Consider the following 22,529-nt stretch of genomic DNA (forward strand, 5'->3'; position numbering starts at 1 on the left):
CAGTGAAACAATTAAATTCTTGCCATCAAAACGAACACACCTGTAATAAAAAATGCTCTCTTATTTGATGTTTTAGTCTAAAACGAGAACAATAAAACAAACGGGAAGTCAGGGTTTTGAGACAGTCGTCAGTATTTCCGGCTGTTTAGCATTCCGCTCCGTCAAATCTTATTCCGCATAGATGACACGTGTCAATACCAAAATATCGTAACGGTACATTAAACTGAAAATTTCTCAGAAGCCCTTGGGTTTGTACGTCATAACTTCACACTGTGACTTATTCAGATTCGTAGCACATCTGGACAGTGTTAACATCGACAAGTGAACTGGATGCGCTAAATAATCTGAAACTACCTAATGAGTCGAAATTAATTACAGAAAGTCAAGAAAAATCAATTCCTTTAGTGGATTGATAGTGTAGAGTGGGTAACCAAATTAGTTCTAATATTTTTTAAAAATTTGTCATTCCCATGGTCGGTCTTCCTTGTTGAACCTTTCCTTGTTGTGGAAATACAATATGTTCTGAATTCGCTAATATACATCTTTCAAAATGTGAATTAAAAAATGGGGAAAAAATTGAACGCTGATTTCCATTACGTAATTGGTTTTCTCATGAAACCAACCGTTTTTTAAATGAACGAGAACAAACTAGGCGGGAACAAGCTGTGCTGATGTGCAAGCAGATCTTTTTTTCGGGCCTGGATACAGTACCTGATTTCTGATTTTGGCTTTTTGCGTCTTAAACTAACACATCAAAATGATATAAATAATGACGGCCAATAATATTCTTGCCATACTGTAAATAAGTCCTCGATAGTATAGTGGTCAGTATCCCCGCCTGTCACGCGGGAGACCGGGGTTCAATTCCCCGTCGGGGAGGTATACTTTTGATTATTTCCACAAAATTGAATTGTATTTCGCTAAATTACTTAATGGCTTAGAACCCGAGATTGTTTAAAATTAAAATTTTAAAGTTATTTAAATCAATGTGAGGATGATTGCCCACCTTTGAAGACCCATTGAAGGATTTTACAGCAAACACTGTCATAAATAGCCAAAAAAAAAGACAAAGAAACATCCTCGTGTGAAGTAGATTAAATATGGCTTTAACGATTTTTTTTTGGAATAGATTTTACAACTTTATGGTGCACTGACATTTGATTTCATCGTTAAAGAACGACCGCGATCGAGTTGATCATATATTCTTGCTGGTGTGACCTTCCAATTTCCACCGCTTGACACGTCTGATCTTTCTTTCCTTTAAAAAAATTTCAATCTTGAGTTTTCCTTGCTTTTGCCCCTAGCAACGCACATTGTTGGTCTAGCTCAAACTAGTTTTGAAAAAAAAAAGATGAAAAAAAATAAAAATGTAAAATAATATGTTCGTCGTATTTCTGATCTCTTCATCATTTCTACGTAGAAACAACATGTCCACGAAAGGCATCTGTAACTCAACGATTAGGCTATTTTCATGTTGAAGTTGTCGATTATTTTAAGAGAACTAACTTAAATGCAAAATTACCTGAACTTTCAAAGTGGTTCCTCCAGGACAGACGCTTCATCTGGCGAATTAGGTGGTAAATTGCCACCACAGTGTGTCTCTGACGGCCGAGGAATGAACTACTTCTTCTTGATACTCGTGCTTAATTCCTTGTTGTCTGTCCCAACGGCGTTCGCCAACAGGTAGTTTTCGTGTTAAAATGTTATACCGGTTGTTGCCGAGTTTCTCTTTTTACTTAATTAATCAAATCATCGAGTGCTCCTAACAGAAAGACAGCAGTTGGCCACAACAAGGATGAAGGTCTAGCCAAAGAGTTTCTTGAGCGATACAACAAGGAATTTAGTCAATTGGTCAATGAGAGGGCACGGGCAAGCTGGAACTACCAAACAAATTTAACAGATTACAATGCAGCCATCGTGGTAGATTTTTATAATTCAAGGTATCGTGTTTTATCTGAAATCCATGTCAATTTTTACATACTGTACAGGAAGAAGTCAGCGCACGTGTGTCAGCCTACGGCGACACAGCGAACAGCAACGCGTCTTCGTTTGACACCACCTTATTTACATACGACACGCATCGGTTGCTCACCAAAGTTGGCTCTTTAAGCCTGGACCCTGAGGAGATGAAGGAATTGACTCAAGTTCTTCATCAGATGAGTCGAATATATGGCAACCATAAGGTCTTCTATGATTGTTGTAATCAAGGAAACACTGATTATTGAAAGGCTTTGTTTTGTTCCCAAAATGAACAGGTTTGCAAAGAAGAGAAATGTTACTCCCTAGAGCCTGAATTAACCAAGTTGATGGCTTCATCGACCAATGCCACCGAACGACTGTGGGCGTGGCAGCAATGGCACGAAGGTGTTGGTCGAGCTATCCGACCTCTTTATGTCAAATACGTCCATCTGAAAAACAAGCAAGCCCGCTTGAACGGATACGAGGATTACGGTGATGAATGGCGACAAAACTACGAGACTAAAGAGCTGGAATCTCTAGTTCAAGACTTGTACAAACAAGTTGAACCACTCTATCGCCAACTGCACGCATACGTCCGTCGTCGACTCTACGAAACGTACGGCCCAAGCGTCATCGATCTAAAGGGTCCTCTGCCTGCTCACCTCGTCGGTGACATGTGGGGTCGTTTTTGGTCCGATCTCGGTGACATCGTCCGGCCGTATCCAAACAAACCATCGGTCGATCCCACACCGGCCATGATTGCCCAAAATTACACAGTCTGTCGGATGTTTGACATGGGAAATGAGTTTTTGGTTTCCATGGGACTCAAACCTGTTCCAGACACGTTTTTCAATCTATCAATGCTGGAGAAGCCAACTGATCGCGAAGTGGTGTGTCACGCTACAGCTTGGGATTTTAGTGATGGCAAAGACTTCCGCATCCGGATGTGCACAAGCGTTAGTTTTAGCGATTTCTTGACAATCCATCATGAATTGGGTCACATACAATATGGCATGCAATACGCTCATCTGCCTTACGGATACAGGTGAGTAATTTTATTTTCGTCGAATATCAATGACGACTGGAATCTTCCGTTTTGAATGTGTAGAGACGGAGCCAACGACGGATTTCACGAGGCCATTGGCGAATTAATGGCGATGAGCGTAGCAACTACAAAACACCTTCAGTCCGTCGGATTGCTGGACGTAATGGAAGACGATCCAGGTAAAAAGAAAACTGCATTCTATGATTATGAGGTTATATGTAACCCAACGTTCATTGATAAACATTCGCAGAAGTGGACATTAACTTTCTGATGCAGCAAGCGCTATCAACCGTCTCCACTCTGCCTTTTCATCTGGTACAGGACACATGGCGATGGAAGCTCTTCAGAGGAGAAATTCCAACGGACGAGTGGAATCAGGCATACTGGCTGGAAAAGTGGAGAATCTTGATAAATTAACCGATACAGTTTGATCTAATATCTGATCGCATTTTAGGATGGCAACAGTAGGTGTAGCACCACCGGTTCCACGTGACGATCCTCAAGATCTCGATCCAGTAGCAATCTTTCACGTTTCGGGAGATTTCGACATGATACGTTACTTCACCAGGACCATTATGCAATTCCAGTTTGCCCAGGCTCTTTGCGACATTTCTGATCACGTCGGGCCGTTGTATAAATGTGATTTTTACAACTCAACTAAAGCCGGGACGGCATTAGCGTAAGTGATCCGAGCTTCTATTGCGTACAGTTTAATCTAGAATATGTGCTACTGTAGGAAAATGTTGAGCATGGGATCGTCCAAGCCATGGCCTGATGCGATGGAAGCATTAACTGGTCAACGTGAAATGTCCGTATTACCTTTGTTAAACTATTTCCGGCCGCTTCACGAATGGCTTGAAAAGGAGAACGCACGTAACGGGGAGACGCTCGGATGGAATATTCCGCCAAGTGGCTAAAAAAGCTGAGCGCCTATAATATTTTCAGCATTTCCGGCAATTGGTTTCCTTGTCTCATGCAGTGCTATGAAAATAAAAATATACATTAAAACGCGAGTCCTTGTTTTTAATAATATTTAATGGGTCAATATGAATTTTATTGTAACAAAAAGAACTTGGGTTGACATCCTTTACTGGTGACATGTATGTGGGACAAAAAACTATGAAGAAAACATTGGAAAATTTCCATTTAAAAGGAATTGCTGAATGGTTTCGAATCGTTCTTCGTACTTGCGAGAAATTTCAGCGACCTACAATACACACCAAAATAATAATAAGTCAAAAATCGAAATCCTATTAAGCACATAACTCTCAATGTAAAATGCAGAAAAATAATTTTTACGTCTTGCTGATGCTTGTAATGAATGGCTTCGAAAATTGCAGCTCCTTCTTCAAGGGCTTTCTGGCCAGAGTTCAAATCGTGATTCAACTGAGCAACTTCGTTGTCCATAGCTTGAATACGTGCTAGTAACTGCATTTTTCGACAATCGTCTTCATTCATGCGTCTGGAAAAATGAATAAAATTAATTTCTTTGTTTGATAACGTATGTTTGTTGAAATAATACTGTTTCACGTCAGAGCGGGCTTGTTCCAGTTGACCTCTTAGTTGTTCTACTTTCTGATTATATTCATCAAACATCCGCTTTTTGCTTTCTATTAAACTCGTATCTTTCTTCAATTGGTTTTCCAGAATCTGTTTCTCTTCGTCCACTTGTCGATAACCAAGCTCAGTTTTCTGCCACTCTAATCTGTCAGAAAAACATAAACCAGTTGGTTAAAATGTGAATGATAATGGAGTCATATGAGGTGTTACTTTATTTTAGATTCTCTGGTTTTGACTTGTGCTAAGCGTTGGTGGGTTTCTTTATGCTCCTGAAGTTGCATTGTACGATCTTGGATCTGCTGCTCAAGAATCGGCAATCGATTTTTAAGGCACATAAAGTCCACCTCTACTTTTTCCTTATCAGAATGGCTTTTACTAAGCTCTGCTTCTAATGCATCTGGATCAGGAACAACTGCTTCTGCAGCTCTTTCTTTTTCCAATTCCACCTTAAAAAATAGATATTGGTAAAGCTGTTGGACCAATGGATGATGCAAACACTTTACCTGTTTTAATGTGTATGCAGCTTGCTCTATCCTGACACTAATACCTTGTATTCGTTTGGTGAAATCATCGACTTCGTTTTCTAGCTTTGTAACAACTGCCTCAATTTTCAAATACTTTTCCTTTCTATTAACCAACATATGTCGTAATTCAGCCCCCATAATTTTCTTCTCCTCATCAGTCTAGAAGAAACAATGAAAGTACTACTAAATTCAATGAAACAAGTGACAGGGTGAAAAGGAATAAACAAATCCAAACCTGTCTGCATTTATCTAAATAACGCTCCTCTTCAATCAGACGCTTTTCGTTGTTTATAACTTGATGTTTAAGTCTTTGAACTTCTTCTTCAATTTCCTCTTTGTGGGTTTCTTCAGCTTCAAAGTATGCAAGGAAATTTACTAAGCTCAGCAATACATCTCTGACAATATTTGATGCTGCAAAAAAATGATGGTTGTCAAAATACAAAACTGTTTCCTAAACACACATTCTTTAATACTCACTTGGTTTTAGCATATTTCCATATTTGAAGTTGGTGTATCCAAGATGCTTGAGAATATCATTGATTTCACGAAATAGTGACATATTGCCTTCCAAGTGTGGAAACATTTCAGGATTCCGTGAAAATTCATTCATGTTGACCTAGAAAATAAGAATTTCATAGTTAGCTAGCTAATAAAACGAACACAGGAGTTTAAAAACTAAACTTTACTTACAGCGGGTAGCTGGTAATTGCAACCTAGAAAACCTTTAAGAAATTTCTTAAGTACATCACGGAATTTTTCACCACACGGTTTACGGATATCCATGTAAGTAAATGTAGAGTCAGGCCAACAGCTGTTGATACAATTAACAATTCGCTCGACATCTTCTTCTTGTTTCTCTGAAGCCATTATCAAGGCCTAATTCCTAAATGTTTCGCACCACAAACACACAATTTGACTGCTTAAAACCAAACGCTTTCAAATTTCAAAAACAGTGCTTTGTTGCCAAATTAGCTTGTACAGTCACCAGAGAAAGTTTCTTTAGCAGACAAATGGGTATATGTAATTCTGTTTCGTTTTGACGGAAGGGATAGTATGATACCTATGCTACCCTGGTTTTCTTTCTGCTTTTCTAACTTTGTCAATCTTCCCACTTTTAATTTTGCACGTTTTGGCGGGTTGCAGCTTATAAGAAAAGAGTTTACCATAAAAAGGTATGGTAGGCAAACAAAATGTACAAAAAAAAATTATTTATTTAAGATAAAATCTAAACAATGTTTAACAAATAACAAGAATGATTGTTTAGACGGCGATATCGGTATTCACATCAAAATACAAACAAAAAGTAAAACAGAAATAGAAATTCCATAAGAATACAATAACAAAATTTGACAAGAATGAACTTTGACAGAAAGATTCATCTATACAAAAGGAAATCTTTAAGAAACTTTGGAAGTGGTAACGAAACAACGGCTTTTTGGGCAATGTTTTGCATTATGGCAACTTTACAGGCTGTTTGAAGAGAAGTAACTTCATGCATCTGCCTAATTCGAATTTCTTTTGTTGTTCCATATATGTCAGCAACTACAAACAGGGGCTTAGAGTTATATGGGATATCAGATTCTACAACTCCTCTATCTACTCCATCAACAATCAGGTGCAAGTGGGCAAATAATTCATTGTATGGTTTGTAATGCAAACCAATTAAACTTCCAACTTCTAAATAAAACAAATGCATCATTATTGTAATGGTAATGTAACTATCTAAAAAAATCTATGACATACCAGATGGTAATCGGACTTCAGAATCTTCATTACCAGGTTTGAATATAGAGAAAACCCATGTTTGGCCAAGTGGCAGCAGATCAAAAGAGATTAGTGGTAGATCAAAAAACGTATTGGGATCCAACCTGCAAAATGCAATTCATGTTAAGTTTGACATGAAAGATTAGCTGCTTTAAAATATCTTTCACTTACTGTGTTAGTCCTAGTCGAAGGTGTCCATTCCAACCCAATTCAGTTTGAGTTATTTTAACGAAAAATACTTCTCCCGGTTTAAGCGACCTCTCACTAAAAACCAGGCCGTTGGCAAAACTTGCCTTACGATATGCCACCGTGTTGTTCTCACCTAATACAATATTCGAACCATGATGAGAATGAAATCTAACACTGTTTGTTGTTTGGGAAAAGGCCATGATTTTTTTAATTTTTACGTAACATGCTTGATACTTTAAGGCCGGGAATTCCCAACTGTTAACTAAAGCCTGAAGGCCGAAATCCCAAATAGCCTAAAGTTCCCTTTTTTGCCACCAGGGAGCAGGCTATCGGCAATGGGTAAGCCCAAAGAGGAATTCTCGGATGAATTTTTCGATTTTCATTCTCTTTATAGTTATTTATTAAAATATTAACAATTTTGGATAGCAAGCCTTTCTTGTTGGAAGTAAATCTATTTGTTTAATGAAAGAAAAATGGTTCAGAAGTTCAAATTGGTTTAAGATTGAACTACAGAATATAGTTCGACATGGATGTTGATAACAATATTGGTGTATTTCTTAATTCTCGTTTGGTTTTCAATTCATAGATTGAACATTTGTCGGCCGAAGAAAAAAATATTCAAACAAATCTAAACTGCAGTACATCAACAAATGTAACTTATGGAGATGGAACACCGGAACTCAAGACCTGTGAGCACAGCAGGCACACCCGAACAGGTTTACTCAGATTGAACTTGAGAATGGGTACCACCTGATCCGAACATTTGCTGCATAAGATTCTTCCGCAATGTCGACTACAAAGTGATCAAAACAATAGTAATAATAGAAATTAAAATAAATCAATGTGGATAGAATTGTAGAATCAAAAACTTGCCAATGATGTTTGCGGGTGGTAATGCCAAATTTATTACCACACTCCATGCAATAGTCGTGTTCAGCCCAAGGCGGCTCCTCATTCAGCTGCTCCAATAACCTGATAAAGTAACACTTATAAAATTATTCATTTACAACTGCTCGGAACGAAAAAGAAAAAGTTTACCTAACAAGCAGTTGCTTGGTAGCCAGTTGGTAGTTGAATATAGAGACACCACTTTTGTTCGTGGCGGCTAAACAGGCCCCAGCTCGGACGAGAGCTTTGCACAACGATACATTCCCTTTCATGTAGGCCAATAAAAGTGCTGAAATTAAAGACCACAGACGAACATTAGTTTACGTCGTCTTGAAATCGGACAAATTATTCATGAAATCATACGCGAATTGCCGTCGATATCGGGTGCGTTGATTGGATATTGAGGCATACACTGCAAAAAAAGGCTTAGAAGACTAGCGGATGCATCGCGCCCGCTTCCAGCCGCCAGATGGAGAGGATTCTGACCGCGCATTGTTCGCGATTCGGCATCAATTTGCGACTGGGTCAAAAGCACCTGGGCCACAGACACGTGACAAAGCCTGGCTGCTGTATGTAGAGCAGAATTTCCGCAATCGTCTAGCGCCGACCAGTCAGCTCCTGCATCAAGCAAAATGCTTGTCAACGTAGCGCCGTCTTCGCGCTCGGCTGCCATATGCAAAGCCGATTGCTGGCGTGGTCCGCGTTCATTCAGCCCTGCACCAGCCACGATCAAATTACGTAATATCATTTCATCTTTGCCTGCGTTGACAATTAATTTTCGTTTTTAAAACCATGAGTACAGACTTCAAATAAAACTATTGTTGTATTCGTTACCTGTTTGAACGGCTAAATGAAGTGGTGTCAATTTGGCCGTGTCAGACGTCCGAGAGTTTATGTTCACACGAACGGAAAGTAAAAAGAGCAATCCTTCTAAATCACCGCGCAAAACAATGTCGTGAAGTAACGTCCTTCCTTTGTTATCATACTAAAAAAAAATGCAATAGCTAAGCAGTGCTTTCTAAATTGTTATTGCAAATGAAAAGAAATGAATTTACTTGTTCGGCGACGGAAGGATCCTTTTCGAGAACGGCAGCCGCAGCTTTATTGTTTTTAACCAGCAACGCAGTGGCAAAGGGTGTCTTCTGGGTTCGATCGACGGCGTAGAGGTCAATGGCAGGCTGTCTGAGTAACAGTAGAACAAGGCCAGCCTGATGTTGTTCAATAGCCACATGGAGTGGTGTCTTCCCCTCCACATCGCGAGGGCTGATATCTGCCCCATGTTCTAGAAGAGTGGCGGCCACCTGTTCCAGACCCCATTGAGCGCAGAGATGGAGCGGACTGCTCTTATCGTTCTCAGCTCCACCTCTCCGAGGACTATTGACTTCGCATCCGCTGCGGATGAGGAAACAAGCAGATGTTTCATCACTAGCATCCAAGGCACGATGGAGCAACGTTTGACTGGCCCCATCGGGTCCTTCTTCCCAGTGATCCGTGTCGACGCCATAACGGACGAGAATGGAAGCCAAATCTTCATTGGCCGTCGTCAGCGCTAGCCAAAGCGGACAAGCATCACCAGGAGCTTCTTCCATATTAGCTCCACGACGACAGAGCGCTTCCAAAACCGACGGCAAATTTTTGCGAATGCACAGCACCAATGAAGATTCTCCAGTCGGCGTGAGTGCGTGAACATCCGCGCCATTGTCTAATAAAAAGAGCGCGGCTTTTTCATCTCCCCTCAGCAGGAAGTAATGTAACAAACGGTATCCATCATTGGGACTCATGGCATTGACTGACGCCCGACCTCTCAGCAAGAGCTGAGCTATCGAATAGCGGCCCAAACGTAACGCCGCACATAAAGTAGATTCACCAGAAGAATCTCTCACATCAAAATCTATTGTCGATTTGTTCTTCCTGTACACCCGAGAAATATCAAGTTATTTTGAAAACAAAATATTTTATAATAAGATTAATTACTCAGTGTGTTCCACGAATGCTGTGATGACGTCTTCGAACCCACCATGAACGGCTAGGTGTATGGACGAATGAAGGCCAATGTTTTCATTATGTTCCTCTTGAGATTGGTCAACTTCGTCATCTTCGAACGGATTGTAACTTTCATCAGCTACTTTGGCTTGGATGGGGCTAGAAAGTGAAGGAGGCGGAGTCTGAAGATTAGGATCCGAGCCGCTCTCCAACAGCTTCTTGACCAAATTAGACATTCCAGACCGACTGGCAATATGCAATGGAGATTCGCCCTGCCTATTCAGTGCATTCACATCCGCCTTGCGATTCACGAGGAAGAACCTGAGAAGAAAACAACAGACAGGCTTTTAGATACTAACAATAACGTGGGAATAATAAAACATAAATTAAGGCACAGCTCATTGGCGAACAGAGCGACGCCCACAAAGGCCCACTTAAGGCATCAATGGTGACTATGCCATGACGAAAGAGGAAGAATTTGGCAGTTTCTTTGTCACCACCAGTCAGGAACAATACGATTAATCTATTAAAAAAGCTTACGTAGCTTGTTCAAGTTTGGCGAACGCCGCCATATGCAGAAGCGGATCTCCGGTTACGGAAGACACTGCGTTGACACACGTAGGACACTTGGCCACGAGCTGCTCTGCAATGGACAAATCCGCCTAGAACAAAAAAGGTTTTACTTTGCATTCTATTTTTTTTCTTAGTATTTCTGGTGTTACCTGATTTTGCAGGGCGTACCACAATGGGACGAAACCTTCCTTGTCCTGTCGTTCGCAATCCGTTCTGGGGTCTCCCAACAAGATCTCAATTAGTACCGCATTGTTCGAACGGACGGCCAGGTGCAACGGCGTGCTGGCAAGTAAAAAAAAAATAATAAAAAATCAATGAAGGAAAAAAAATAATGTGGTCACGTGGATGACAGATTGTCACGTTGAACTTTACCTTCCGTCTTCTGCGACGGCATTGGGCCCGCTACCTTGTTTCAAAAGTAACCTTGAAACTTCAGCAACAGTGTCAGTTTTCCAGTCGGCCAATAAATGCAAGGGAGAGTAGCCCGAGTCGGACAAAACGGCCGTTGGCAGAGCACCGTGTTTAAGTAGGAAATTACAGGCAAATTCGTCTTCTGTATAATTACATTATTAATAAGTTTAATAAATACAAGTTGCTTGATTCGAATCCGACGTTGTCTTTACTTCGCAAAATGGCTTTGTGTAGTAACCGCTGGCCGGTTGGGTCGACGCAGTCCACGTTAGCTCCATGTTGAACCAAACAAAGAGCCAAAGATTCGTAGCGTAGGTGTAATGCAATATCTAACGCGATATCTCCCTTCGAGTCGACAGTGTTCAACCTGACAGGTAACTATTTGAAAGAGAAAAAAAAATGCCCCACGTAAACAACACTCAATAAAAACGGTAATAAACAAAAGGTTGCCGAAACCCATTTGGAGAAGGAAAGGGCGGACCAATAGGGAAAAAGACTGTCAGCACAACAAGGAAAATCTGACAGTTCGTTTCGGGTTTCGAGGAGGGAGTAATACGACTGGTCGTTCTGATAAAAATCAAACAGCCCCAAAGACACATAAAGACGAGAAGGAAATGAATAATCGGAGTTGCTCAAAGCTGTAAAACCAACGGATTTCTCCATCACAACACGGGATTTTATACAAGGAAAAGATGTTCCCGACAGTGGTTCGGTTAATCCCTTTTCTATTGTTCACTTCGACATTCCTTCCAGGTAAATAGGAGAGAACACGCGATTGATATTAACTATTATATAACTTAATAAAAGTAGTTTACTTGCAACATGGCAGTATAAGCTATAAGTATTGTCAACCATGCTATGGCAAGTTACCAGATAAAAAAAAGTATTTGTATAAGTTTTCAATGTACAAAATAAAGTTACTAGGAATATTGATTAAAATTAATTCTGCAAAAATATAAGATAAAAAACTTAAAAGAATGAAAATGACAAAGCAAAGGAAAGTAGATTCTCTAATGAGATCACACATTAATATTTTCCTTGTACCTTTCCAGTGTTAGGAATCCAATGTTATCGTTGCCTTCCAAAAGCAGTCCCAAACACAAACAACCAGACTACTTCCTTAGAACCTTGTTCACAGTTTGATGGTTCTAGCAAGTTTGTCATCGACTGTCCCCTCTCAACATTCTGCATGAAGAGGAACTTCACACTCGAGTTTCCAGATGGAAGTAATATTGCTTGGCTATTGTTTGAATTTATCGATCTTCAACAAATTTTTCTCTTTCTTCAAAGGAAATGCAATTGTCACTGAGAGAGGTTGTGCCCAGCAGAGTTTCTCCTACAGGGTGCTAAAACGTGGTCAGTGGCAAACAGTCAATGATGTCAATGAAACTATTTACCAAGATGGCTGCATCTTGGAACATCAAGGCACCAAACCTCCTACCCAGTATTGCTACTGCTCAAGCAGATTCTGTAACGCTGCGTCTACCGTACAATCCAACTTACTCATTTGTTTGTTTCTTTTTCTTGTTTACTATATTCTTTAAACGTACCCCCCTCCCCGATATCCTGTAACTAACGATATCCTGTGATTGCTGTTTCTTGAAAATTTTACTTGTTTAGAAAAACATCGCATCATCCCTATGATGGTCTGTGATAAAATAACCAGAATCTTAAATCGTGTGTGCTAGTACGATGGTTAAGGGCGTTTTCGCTGTAATAAAAAGAAAAATGATGTACCTGTTGAGTGTACTTGATCAAATCCAGAAATACGACGTCTTCTCTGCCAAGACGTACGGCGGCGTGTAGTGGGTGGGAGGAATGTTCTTCCAGCAGTCGGTAGAGAGACTGGGCAGAAAACGGTGCTAAATTTTCACGGTTCAAATCTTCCTAGGGTGTTGATGAGCATAAAATGTATTCACTACAGTGTGTGGCAAAAAAATTAATGTAAACTGCGACTTACCCAGTGGTTGCTCATTAGGCTAGCACAAAATTTTCTGAGGGTTTCGGCACCGGTTTCTTCAGATCTGACGAAAAGCTCGACACAATTGGACACCTTTACCATAGGAATGAGTTGCTGTTCACAACTACTTATCAAGTCATTAAGCTTGTACTGGCCAGCAGCCTTAAGAAGACTGACAAGAAAATCTAAACGATTATTTGGCACTTTCAGTTCATCTTTATAAACCCAACACAGCAAGGCCTCTCCAATATCTTGATCTAAATGGCTCCAATCTTAAAAAAGCAGTTGTGAAATTATGAAGATGTTTTTATAACAACCTGTTTTGAGTACTCCTACCTAACTCTGTAACATTTTCCCAGTTTTGGTGAGTTTCAAGCCAAGTGTCAGCTCTGGCTGTAAGTACAAAACGATGACTAGGTACAGAGCCAGTTGCGAGCTTTACCCTCACATCACTGCAGTCTCATAGATATTTAGTTAATTTGATAACATTTTTTGTTTTGTAACTTTTAAGTTACCTGAGATGTTGAGACAAGTGTAAATTGGCAACAAACTTCAAAATACGGGCAAGAAAACTATTGGAATGTTCTCCTGGAGAGGCACTTAGTTGTTTAAGCACTTCTGCATGGCGGGCTTGCAACTTGTTATATTCTTCCCTAAGCAATGATAAGTGATGAGATACTTTAGCCGCTTCATCTAAAAGTTTAAAGCGATCGAAAGTCGAATTTCAGTATAAATATATATATACATTAGGGTGAAAAATCAAACTGTCATAAACGTCACCTTTTCCTTCACTGACCATGGCTTCGAATTGGAATGGCAAAAAAAAACCAGCAAAGTAATTATTTTCTTACAAATTTGTTCCAAAAGATGAGCTACTTTGATAATTTGAAATTGTAGGTGTATCCCCGTGGCCGCTATCGGGTAACCAACCTCATCAATATGTCAAAATGTAAGCTCTAAGCAGACGGATATCACGCGGATATCTAAAGTGGCGCCAATTGAATCTATTAAATCCACCACGAAATCGCCAATCTTGTAAAAGAAGTCGTTTCTAAAACGTTTCACAAAGGATATATAACGTGTATGTATGATTCTTTGGTATGACGGTGTGGCTGGAGAGCATAACAAACGCAACAGCAATTTAACGATGAGAATTAATTTGGCAGCTTAGTATGATCGATGAGCGGGAGGTCTTGTCGAGTTGACGAATTCAACAATCAAACAATGGTGATTCCAAGGCTGGCGACGATTTGCTCAAAGTGAAACAGGAGACGGTGTCATGGATGAGATTCCTTATCAAATTCGTCATGTTGGGAAGGCGGAAGACGATCTCTTAAAGTCTTAAACAATAACAAAAGGCACGGGCCGTGAATTCATTAGTCTCTGGTTGCTCAAGCAAGCAAACAACATCGCCTCTAGTCTGATGATATTCAGTGTCAACAGTCAACGAGTTGCAAAGTTGAATTTGTATTACAACGATTACAATCCAGGGGAGGGGATGGCGGGAGTAGGACAAAACAGAATAAAATAATAAACAAACAAACAAAAATGTCTGAAACAAAGAAGTGTATGGGCGAGAAAAGTAGAGACAACAACACGTCAAACGAAAGAAATAAGACACAGCGCGTTGCAAATCTCCACAAAGTCCAAAATAGAAGTAAAAACAAACGACGAGTTTTCATGCCAACGGACCTCAAAATTTTACACAACTGATAATGCTATAATAAGAAATTCAAATTTAAATAGCAGATTCTTTGTCATTATTGGAGCCTTTCCACCGATGATCTTCCTCATCTGGAGATTCGTCAATCATCGTAACGACTTCTTCTGGCAGCCAACCGTTTTCGATGACTCTTCCGTCTCTCTGCTTTCGCTCGTCTTCCCGTTCTGTTGTTTCCACCTCTGCAGCCAGTCCTGCCAAAACTCTTCGTCGTTTCTGTTCCAGTACGAAAAAAATGAGTTAAATGAATGTCGACAAATCCTTAATTTCAGTAATCAACATGATATCTTTTGTTTGTTTGTTTTTTTTCGCACCAAAATGAAGTATCTAACGTAGTAATAAGGCAATGCAGCAGCGTCAGCCCCTGGTTCTTCGGCGTCCAGGTAGACACCGCGGACGAGGATGGAGTGGGCGCAATAGCAGATGCTCAGGACGGCAAGTCCGGCTACGTGGGTCAGCAAATTGCTCCATACTTTGTGTTCTACATGAGATTTCAAATGCGATTTTCAGCGATTAAGAGAACTGCGTTAAAGGCGCCCGTTGCAACCTGTTCACTGAGGGGAGCACCTGGGAATAAATAGATGTCATAAAGGTTCCACAATCCACGCCAGACGTTGACCGATCCAAGGTAACCCACGGCCGTAGACACGTCCAAGACGACGATGCGCCAAATGCCAGTGATCCGCGAACATAGAACTGCCAACGGCGCTTGCAGAGCGAAACTGAACAACGATGACGAGTAGCCCAAAATCTACGAGGAGTTTCAATTCAATTTTCTCTTTGACATGAAGACTATCATCGTCAAGAAACAAATGTGAAATATATTAACCGTAGATCCCCAGGCAGACCGTTCTACGTCTTCGGGGAACATAACGAGGTCCAGTAAAAGAAAGGATCCTCGCCAGACCAAGACGACCAACGAACCTACCACTGTCACGCTGAATAGACCATCCAGGGCTATCAGGTGACGTTGTTTAGATTCCTTTATCCAAGGAATAATGGAATTAAAGAACTAGCCAAGAAAATGTTAGACATATAAAGTGATAGAAACATTACAAGGGTGCGAAACATGGTGGGAAAGGTGAAATATTCTTCGGGATCATCGACGATAATGACCAGTGGTGGTGCCATGATGTTGCGGAAAGCGTGCAGCCAAATGAGGCCAGTAACGCCAATAACGAGTGACATGGACGCCGTTGTCCATCCGATTCCCGTGTAAACGTCCAGCGTTCCCCAAACACCGCGCCAATGATTCACGCAGCCTTATCGTTCGCGATTACATCGACATTTTAGAGATCTCATTGTCCACTGTGGGTTAGGTGCTAAGATAAATAATGATATACCGAGACAGAGTACGACGGTGTAAAGTCTGGAGAGTAAGAAATAGAGCCAAGCTGCCTGTCGAGTGACGTAATCCTGCAAGTAGCGCTGAAACCAAGTGGCCAACAGCAGAATGCCAAATCCAACGACCAACGAGATCCAGCAACTGATGGCCGTATCGTCCGGGTAGAGGTAGACATCCAGGAGGAACCAGGTACCGCGCCAATAGCATACCACCATCGGAGCGACGAGACACAAGGACAGCATCGTGTCCGTCAACACTGCCGCCGGATGGACCCACAACGATTCACTTCGATCACCCATTGTCTTTGATTTCGAACAAAACCCGGTCAACACTTTTGTTTGTTTTCTTGGTATTTTTGGGTTACTGGCCTTGTTAGGCCTAACTCGTTCGCACTTTCTTCTGTTTTTTTTTCTTGTTTGTCTTGGTCAAAAACGATGGTAAAAGGGCAGACAAGCAAGAAGTATTGGCCGGTAAGGTGGCAACATGTTCCAAAAATTTTCGTCCGTCTTAGTTGGCCCGTTTTTTTTCGTCTCCCGAACGATGCACACTGTCGGATGGGGAAACGAAGAGGAAAGAGATGGTACGTGCGTCCGCGATGATGTCCCGACGGCGACTGACTGACCTTGAGTCAAACGTCGGAGAGCGTCCGGTATACCGCCAAAAATGAAATCAAATGCAATCACAGAGGGTGGCTTATAACACGGAAGGCTATTCCACCCTTTCTATCGTTCCTCCCCAGTTTCCACACCCGGGATTATCTTTTGTTTTTTTTTTCACTTGCTATTTTACCTAGGCCACTTTTGCGTCTAAACAGCCGGCCGGTATGCAAGCCAGCGCGCGCTGTAGTCCACTGATCACTCTGGAGAAAAAATAAATAAAAATATTAAAAATTCGTCGGGAGAGAATGAGCCTCACAATCGGGAAAATGCTCCCGGTGAACGATGCTCTGTGAGAAATCTTTTACACGAAAGGGAAAGACGGAGAGAAAGAACGAGGGCGGGTGGGCTCTGATTGACGCTTTCCTGCTTTTGTTCAATTGAGCAGGAGTGTAGAGAGAGAAAACGAGAGAGAACAAGAAAAAGCGAGAAACGGGAGCAGGAGAATGAACGAGTAAAAGAAAAAGGGAATCGGAAAGAGGAACCGTCCCGTTTGGTATAACTGTACAAATATAAGAAAAATTTGAACATGTACAAAGCAGCGGGAACTTTCAATTTTCAATCAATAACGAGTGGCATCCGCGACCGACGTCGCCGGCAATAAGTTCCGGATAGAATTGATTGATCTTTGATTTCACGCGAGTCTTTGAAAATGAATCAAGGACAATTCCATCCGAATAGACTATACATTCAATTTAAGCAGGACTTTGCCATACAACTAGCCAACTTTTAAGTAGGAAATGGTCGATTCAAAGACCTTATAGTTTAGCTCTGAACTGCGCCATCGTCAACACATTTTCTTATTAGTTGGATTTACAGATTCGAGTGGCAATAACATAGGCAAAAGTTGGATATTGCCATCGTTTGCAAGTCAGCCGCAGAAAAAAAAATGTTTAAATATTTCTTTTTTTAAAGATAAACTAGTCAAACTTGACAACCTTGAGCTTGGTGGTTGGAAAGGTGGATGACTGTCATCACCAAGCCAAGTTATTATGGTTAGGACAACCTGTCAATCCAGTGTTACCCTCGCGAACTTTCTATTCTTTAGTGAAATATGAATGTTGTTTATAAACAGCTAATTCACTGGTTGGATCCAGGAATTTGTTCTGGTATTTTTTAAATAAAAATTAACACGCGCGCGTGAAAACCTAACACATTCGGTCCGGATTTTATTTTAATGATAAAACTGTTGAAAGAAAAGGTATTGTGGACTTAAACATTACATCCAAGTAAAGAATGTCACTGGATGCGTCTTTTTTTTAAATCCTACCAAATAAGTATTTAAATTCGCGCCTCGTTTTTAAGAAAAATAAAATTCACTGAAAATACACGATGTTACTGATTAGCAACACCCCGCTCCGATGTAAACAATTCCCGAAGTCACGTAACGTGTGTTTTCTTATCGCTCCATGGCTCTTGTATCCCGTCTATTGGCATCACCGTCGTGCTCTCGACAGGTAATTTTCCTAACAAGAGCGAAATGTAGTAGTCTAGCCAGCAGATCTTTTCTACATGCGAAACATGGTAAGAACAATAGTGTCTGCTCATGGAGATTCCTCAGCTCAACTTCGCTGAGGAACGCCGGCTTAACTACAACCGAGACCGCCACCAAAGCCACCAAACCCAAAATCAAATCCGAAGAACTTCGGAGACTTGTTGGTTTGGCGAAATCTGAAAAGTACAGATTGACTGGTATTCAACCTGTTTGTTAATTATGTGCAACACTTCTTGACCTTCATGTGTTTGTTCTTATATCAGGTGGCATAGCACTACTCTTTGTCTCCAGTGCAATAACTATGGCCATACCATTTGCTCTGGGGAAGGTCATAGATATCATTTACGGGGCAAATCAAGAATCCATGGTAGAAAATCTTACCAACGTCTCCCTTGCCCTTGTTGGTATTTTCATCTTTGGAGCTGCTTGTAATTTTGGACGTACTTACCTGATGGGTGTATCAGGTATTTTGCTGCATCAGTAAAGATTTCTTGTTATTATTCCAAATATATTTGTCCACCTTCAGGTCAGAGGATCACTCAAGCTTTACGAAGGAATGTTTATGCTGCCATAATCAAACAAGAAGTGATTATCTGATTTTATCCACTTCTCGTTGATGTGAACTAAGTCATCTAACATCGGGTTTTAATTTTCTAAATTCTAGGTAGCTTTCTTTGACAAAAACAAGACAGGAGAGCTGATCAACAGGCTTTCTGCCGATACATCCCTAGTCAGTCAGTGTGTCACCTCCAACATTTCTGATGGTATCAGATCCAGTGCATTAGTGGTTTCAGGTGTTGCTATGATGGTATTTGTTTACAAACATATTAGAACGAAAGAATTTTTTGTTTAGCCACAATTTTTATCCCGTGTAGTTTTACATGTCCCCGCAGTTAGCTCTAGTCGGCCTGTCGATTGTTCCACCAGTTGCAGGAATGGCCATTCTCTATGGCCGTTTCGTTAGAAAAATTTCTAAAAATGTTCAGGTACAACGACGACATTCTTTTTCTTTGGAAACTTGACAAACCTCTTTGTTTTCTAGGATGCGTTAGCGCAAGCCACTCAAGTTGCAGAGGAACGAATTGCAAATGTACGGACTGTAAGGGCGTTTGGCCAAGAGAACCGTGAGTTTGCACGCTATGACGAACGTATCGAGCACGTACTTCAACTTGGTTACAAAGAAGCAAAAGCGAAAGGAATTTTTTTCGCTTTGGTAATTTTATTTTCTGGATGTAAGGATTTTTCTCAAAATTGTCTAATGGCACCAGGTTTTTTTTTTTATAATGTTACAGACTGGTTTGAGCGGAAATGCAATCATAATTTCTGTTCTCTACTACGGCGGGCTGATGGTGACGGAGTCGTCACTGACGGCTGGCCAGCTCTCTGCCTTTTTGCTTTACGCCGCGTACGTCACCATTTCGCTGAGTGGCCTCTCCTCGTGTTACTCGGAAATGATGAAAGGATTAGGTGCTTCTACCCGTCTTTGGCAACTGATTGACAAGCGGCCGGACATCCCCATTTCTGGAGGTGCTGTCATCCCGGCCGGGCAATTCCAAGGCGCTATTCAGTTCCGCGACCTTAGTTTTGCCTACCCAACCAGATCCGACGCGCCCATTTTCAACCATTTAAATCTCGACGTTCCGGCCGGATCCGTCACCGCGATTGTCGGTTCCAGCGGATCGGGAAAGAGTACCCTGGCAGCACTTCTTCTCCGCTTTTACGATCCCATCAGCGTAACGAAAATAGTTTTTTCTGTTTACCTATTGCATTCCCTTTTATCAAATTGTGGTTTTCCACGTTTAGGGTCAAGTACTTGTTGATGGTTATTCTGTAACCGACCTCGATCCTCAATGGCTCCGGTCGAACATAGGCACAGTCAGCCAGGTAATGCATTATGCTACTTTCAACATCTATCGTGAGAGGACTTCCAACACTACTATTTCAGGAACCATCGTTGTTTTCCTGCTCGATACGTGAAAATATTTTATATGGAGCCAACACGCCTGATTCTGTTAGTGAAGAACAGCTTATCCAAGCTGCCAAAGAGGCTAATGCTTGGTCGTTCATTCAGCAATGTCCTCAAGGACTGGAAACTATTGTCGGTGAACGAGGTGTTCTCCTATCCGGTGGACAAAGGCAAAGAATAGCCATTGCACGAGCCATAGTCAAGGTATTGAAAGAAAATTTAATACTTCATCAATGTAACGATAATTGCACATGTTCATTTGTACTGTATTAGAATCCTCGTATATTGCTACTAGACGAAGCTACGAGCGCGCTTGATTCTGAAAGCGAATCTCTTGTTCAGGAGGCACTAGAACGCGTGATGAAAGACCGAACGGTCTTGACTATTGCCCATCGACTGTCGACCATCCGCAAGGCATCGCAGATTGCTGTGCTGGAACGCGGCCGAGTGGTTGAGCTGGGCACCTATGAAGCACTGATTTCCATCCCCAATGGCGTGTTTAAGAAATTAGTTGAACGGCAGACTGTCGGTTTGTTTGCTTAATAAAGAACAAAACACACGTTGTTTTCTTCTTCGCTCATGTTGTTTGGGTAAAATTTGGCGTCTATTGTCAATTGTTATTTCTATGTAGATAAAATTTTGGGCCTATAGAGAATATATATTTGATTTGGGTGTTAGTGTTTTTTTGTCCTACTAGTACTGTTTGTCGATTTTCTCGATTCGAATTTTCTGCCCATAGATGGTGCTGGACGTGTTTGGTAAATATGGTTTCTTTTTCGGTTCTTTGGGGGACCATTAATGTTTAAATGTTTACCATCTCTGTAGCTATAAAAATTGGACTTTCTGGGTGTACAAGAAAAAGGTGCAGGGCACCGTTACGTTTTCAGTTTTTGGTCTTTGCAAACAGAGCAGTAATGCATGGAATTCTAATTTCAAGTGTGTTTGGCGGGTTTGTTACCGCTAGATGGCTAGCCGTTGAATGCTCCATAATTGAAGGCCGCGAGATTTGCTCATAACCTTGTAGCTTCTCTGGTGTACCGGCACGTGGATGTAGCACTGCCAGCTCATAAATCGTGTCATCGAATTCAAATAAGCAATGTATTCCTTTCTTCCTTTTCAAATTCTTTTCGTTTTATGTTCTTTTAGAATTTTGTACCCTTATTTGATTCACTCGTGTGAAGCGAAGTGTGAAGTAGTGCAGTGTTAAAGCAAAAAATGAAAGCTAAACGAAGCTATGTGGAACTGGGATGTAGATTGACACATGCAGTAATGGATTCCACCAAAAAAGAAGGTACTTCATTGAAAATAATTGCTTGGTTGATGGTAGATGGATGGAAATATTGATGTTTGTAGAATATAACAGAAGTAAGATGATCACCAGATTTTAGTTAAGGGAAAAACTCACCTTACAAGAGTTAGACAACTGAAAAGAAGTACAGTAGAAATGTATTCTCTTGATTCACACGGTTAATCAAACATTTTCATGTCACCAACGTTAGTGGACATTCCATTTGTTGTCTCTACAGTTATGCAATTTGAAACTTGAGCATTGGTTGAAATATCTATCTTGGGTGCAGTAAACAACAACCATAGATGTTTATTTTAAAAATTTATCGATTCGAACATTGTAAACACCGTGAGCCGTCCATAGCATGCATTTGAACGTGGACTTGCTAGATGCCTCTACTCTCAGTGAGTTGTTTACAGAATTTCACCGTTATCGCACTTCCTTCTGGCAGTTTTCCCCTGCGTGATTGACAGCAGCGCGAAATGTGAACGCAATTTATCTTTGTTTTCGATTTTGTACAGATGTTTCCAGGTTTTTTTTTAGCTAAGCGGACTTGTATGTATTAAAGAAATTGAGGGTGGGGAATTAAAAGAAGATAACACGAAATAACGAATTTGTTTATCCTTACGAGTTAGAATAGCGCAACGGAAGAAGAAAGCAGATAAAACGAAGTGACGTGAAACGGAATTCATTTATTAGGAAGATTTAAAACCAAAAATAATGGGTAGCTTCAATGGTCCACCGGTTCAACTCCGCAATCGGTTCCAGTAGTACCGAGTATTTGTACAAGTCTAATTTTTGTAACGGGCAAAGATTCACATTCCCGATATGTTGTTGAGGAAAATGTTGATTGACACAAGAAAAACCCAGAGATGATAATTGTTTGATCGGTAAACGATGCCAATACGTCTGGCTCTATCTCAAATTCCTATAGGATGTCTGGCTGTGATTTCATGGTCACTGTGTTCGCTATTCGCACAGCTGTAAGTGTTCAATCTGTGAGATTTTCCATTTCACTGTTGTAGAAAAACTCTGAACAAATTTTGGAAAAACGTCAAAATTCATTTTAATAATAAATAAATCTTTGGTGGCAGCCTTCAAAAGTAATACCATAGGAAAAACTAAATTAAAATGCGTTTAGAAAGACTTTGGAATCAAAGTGTAATATCGGCATCAGAGCAACATGAGATAAAATAACTAGGC

At 40.8% G+C, this 22,529-nt stretch overlaps 7 protein-coding genes and 1 non-coding gene across 8 annotated transcripts; 4 read left to right on the forward strand and 4 right to left on the reverse strand.

The window, feature by feature from the left end:
* The first annotated feature begins 807 nt into the window (after positions 1–807).
* Positions 808–879, forward strand: Trnad-guc (transfer RNA aspartic acid (anticodon GUC)). Its single transcript has one exon. It is a non-coding gene; the product is annotated as a tRNA-Asp (tRNA).
* Positions 880–1,495: 616 nt separating this feature from the next.
* LOC130698772 (angiotensin-converting enzyme 2-like) lies at positions 1,496–4,017 on the forward strand. The gene is made up of 8 exons (XM_057521444.2): positions 1,496–1,683; positions 1,770–1,920; positions 1,989–2,183; positions 2,256–3,004; positions 3,068–3,183; positions 3,255–3,399; positions 3,459–3,683; positions 3,741–4,017. The coding sequence occupies exons 1-8, from the start codon at positions 1,511–1,513 to the stop codon at positions 3,919–3,921; spliced, it is 1,935 nt and encodes a 644-aa protein (XP_057377427.1). The 5' UTR covers positions 1,496–1,510; the 3' UTR covers positions 3,922–4,017.
* Positions 4,018–4,021: 4 nt separating this feature from the next.
* On the reverse strand, positions 4,022–6,009 carry LOC130698847 (unconventional myosin-XVIIIa-like). The gene is made up of 8 exons (XM_057521450.2): positions 5,779–6,009; positions 5,566–5,704; positions 5,324–5,499; positions 5,068–5,247; positions 4,775–5,010; positions 4,527–4,709; positions 4,304–4,466; positions 4,022–4,211 (listed from the first exon to the last, which is right to left on the reverse strand). The coding sequence occupies exons 1-8, from the start codon at positions 5,953–5,955 to the stop codon at positions 4,122–4,124; spliced, it is 1,344 nt and encodes a 447-aa protein (XP_057377433.1). The 5' UTR covers positions 5,956–6,009; the 3' UTR covers positions 4,022–4,121.
* A 272-nt stretch (positions 6,010–6,281) lies between these two features.
* On the reverse strand, positions 6,282–7,329 carry LOC130698915 (neuralized-like protein 2). The gene is made up of 3 exons (XM_057521455.2): positions 7,024–7,329; positions 6,832–6,956; positions 6,282–6,765 (listed from the first exon to the last, which is right to left on the reverse strand). Exons 1-3 carry the CDS (start codon positions 7,239–7,241, stop codon positions 6,464–6,466), a joined length of 645 nt encoding a protein of 214 aa, XP_057377438.1. The 5' UTR covers positions 7,242–7,329; the 3' UTR covers positions 6,282–6,463.
* A 243-nt stretch (positions 7,330–7,572) lies between these two features.
* On the reverse strand, positions 7,573–13,796 carry LOC130698701 (rabankyrin-5-like). Its single transcript, XM_057521387.2, has 16 exons — positions 13,637–13,796; positions 13,372–13,549; positions 13,193–13,308; positions 12,857–13,128; positions 12,634–12,783; positions 11,109–11,274; positions 10,858–11,038; positions 10,635–10,767; positions 10,453–10,574; positions 9,904–10,233; positions 8,985–9,840; positions 8,764–8,914; positions 8,293–8,688; positions 8,080–8,218; positions 7,915–8,013; positions 7,573–7,834 (listed from the first exon to the last, which is right to left on the reverse strand). The coding sequence occupies exons 1-16, from the start codon at positions 13,653–13,655 to the stop codon at positions 7,699–7,701; spliced, it is 3,444 nt and encodes a 1,147-aa protein (XP_057377370.1). The 5' UTR covers positions 13,656–13,796; the 3' UTR covers positions 7,573–7,698.
* LOC130698942 (uncharacterized) lies at positions 11,376–12,632 on the forward strand. Its single transcript, XM_057521457.2, has 3 exons — positions 11,376–11,649; positions 11,949–12,122; positions 12,187–12,632. The coding sequence occupies exons 1-3, from the start codon at positions 11,589–11,591 to the stop codon at positions 12,438–12,440; spliced, it is 489 nt and encodes a 162-aa protein (XP_057377440.1). The 5' UTR covers positions 11,376–11,588; the 3' UTR covers positions 12,441–12,632.
* Positions 13,797–14,307: 511 nt separating the features above from the next.
* LOC130698863 (uncharacterized) lies at positions 14,308–16,608 on the reverse strand. Its single transcript, XM_057521451.2, has 6 exons — positions 15,920–16,608; positions 15,633–15,838; positions 15,406–15,558; positions 15,144–15,327; positions 14,891–15,057; positions 14,308–14,792 (listed from the first exon to the last, which is right to left on the reverse strand). Exons 1-6 carry the CDS (start codon positions 16,218–16,220, stop codon positions 14,595–14,597), a joined length of 1,209 nt encoding a protein of 402 aa, XP_057377434.1. The 5' UTR covers positions 16,221–16,608; the 3' UTR covers positions 14,308–14,594.
* A 1,333-nt stretch (positions 16,609–17,941) lies between these two features.
* On the forward strand, positions 17,942–20,710 carry LOC130698757 (ATP-binding cassette sub-family B member 10, mitochondrial-like). Its single transcript, XM_057521443.2, has 10 exons — positions 17,942–18,269; positions 18,336–18,536; positions 18,599–18,657; positions 18,737–18,880; positions 18,948–19,058; positions 19,115–19,285; positions 19,365–19,805; positions 19,876–19,956; positions 20,018–20,242; positions 20,312–20,710. The coding sequence occupies exons 1-10, from the start codon at positions 17,987–17,989 to the stop codon at positions 20,579–20,581; spliced, it is 1,986 nt and encodes a 661-aa protein (XP_057377426.1). The 5' UTR covers positions 17,942–17,986; the 3' UTR covers positions 20,582–20,710.
* The last annotated feature ends 1,819 nt before the right edge of the window (positions 20,711–22,529 follow it).

This window comes from Daphnia carinata, chromosome 10 (genome assembly GCF_022539665.2).
Source record: "Daphnia carinata strain CSIRO-1 chromosome 10, CSIRO_AGI_Dcar_HiC_V3, whole genome shotgun sequence".
Lineage (NCBI taxonomy): Eukaryota > Metazoa > Arthropoda > Branchiopoda > Diplostraca > Daphniidae > Daphnia > Daphnia carinata.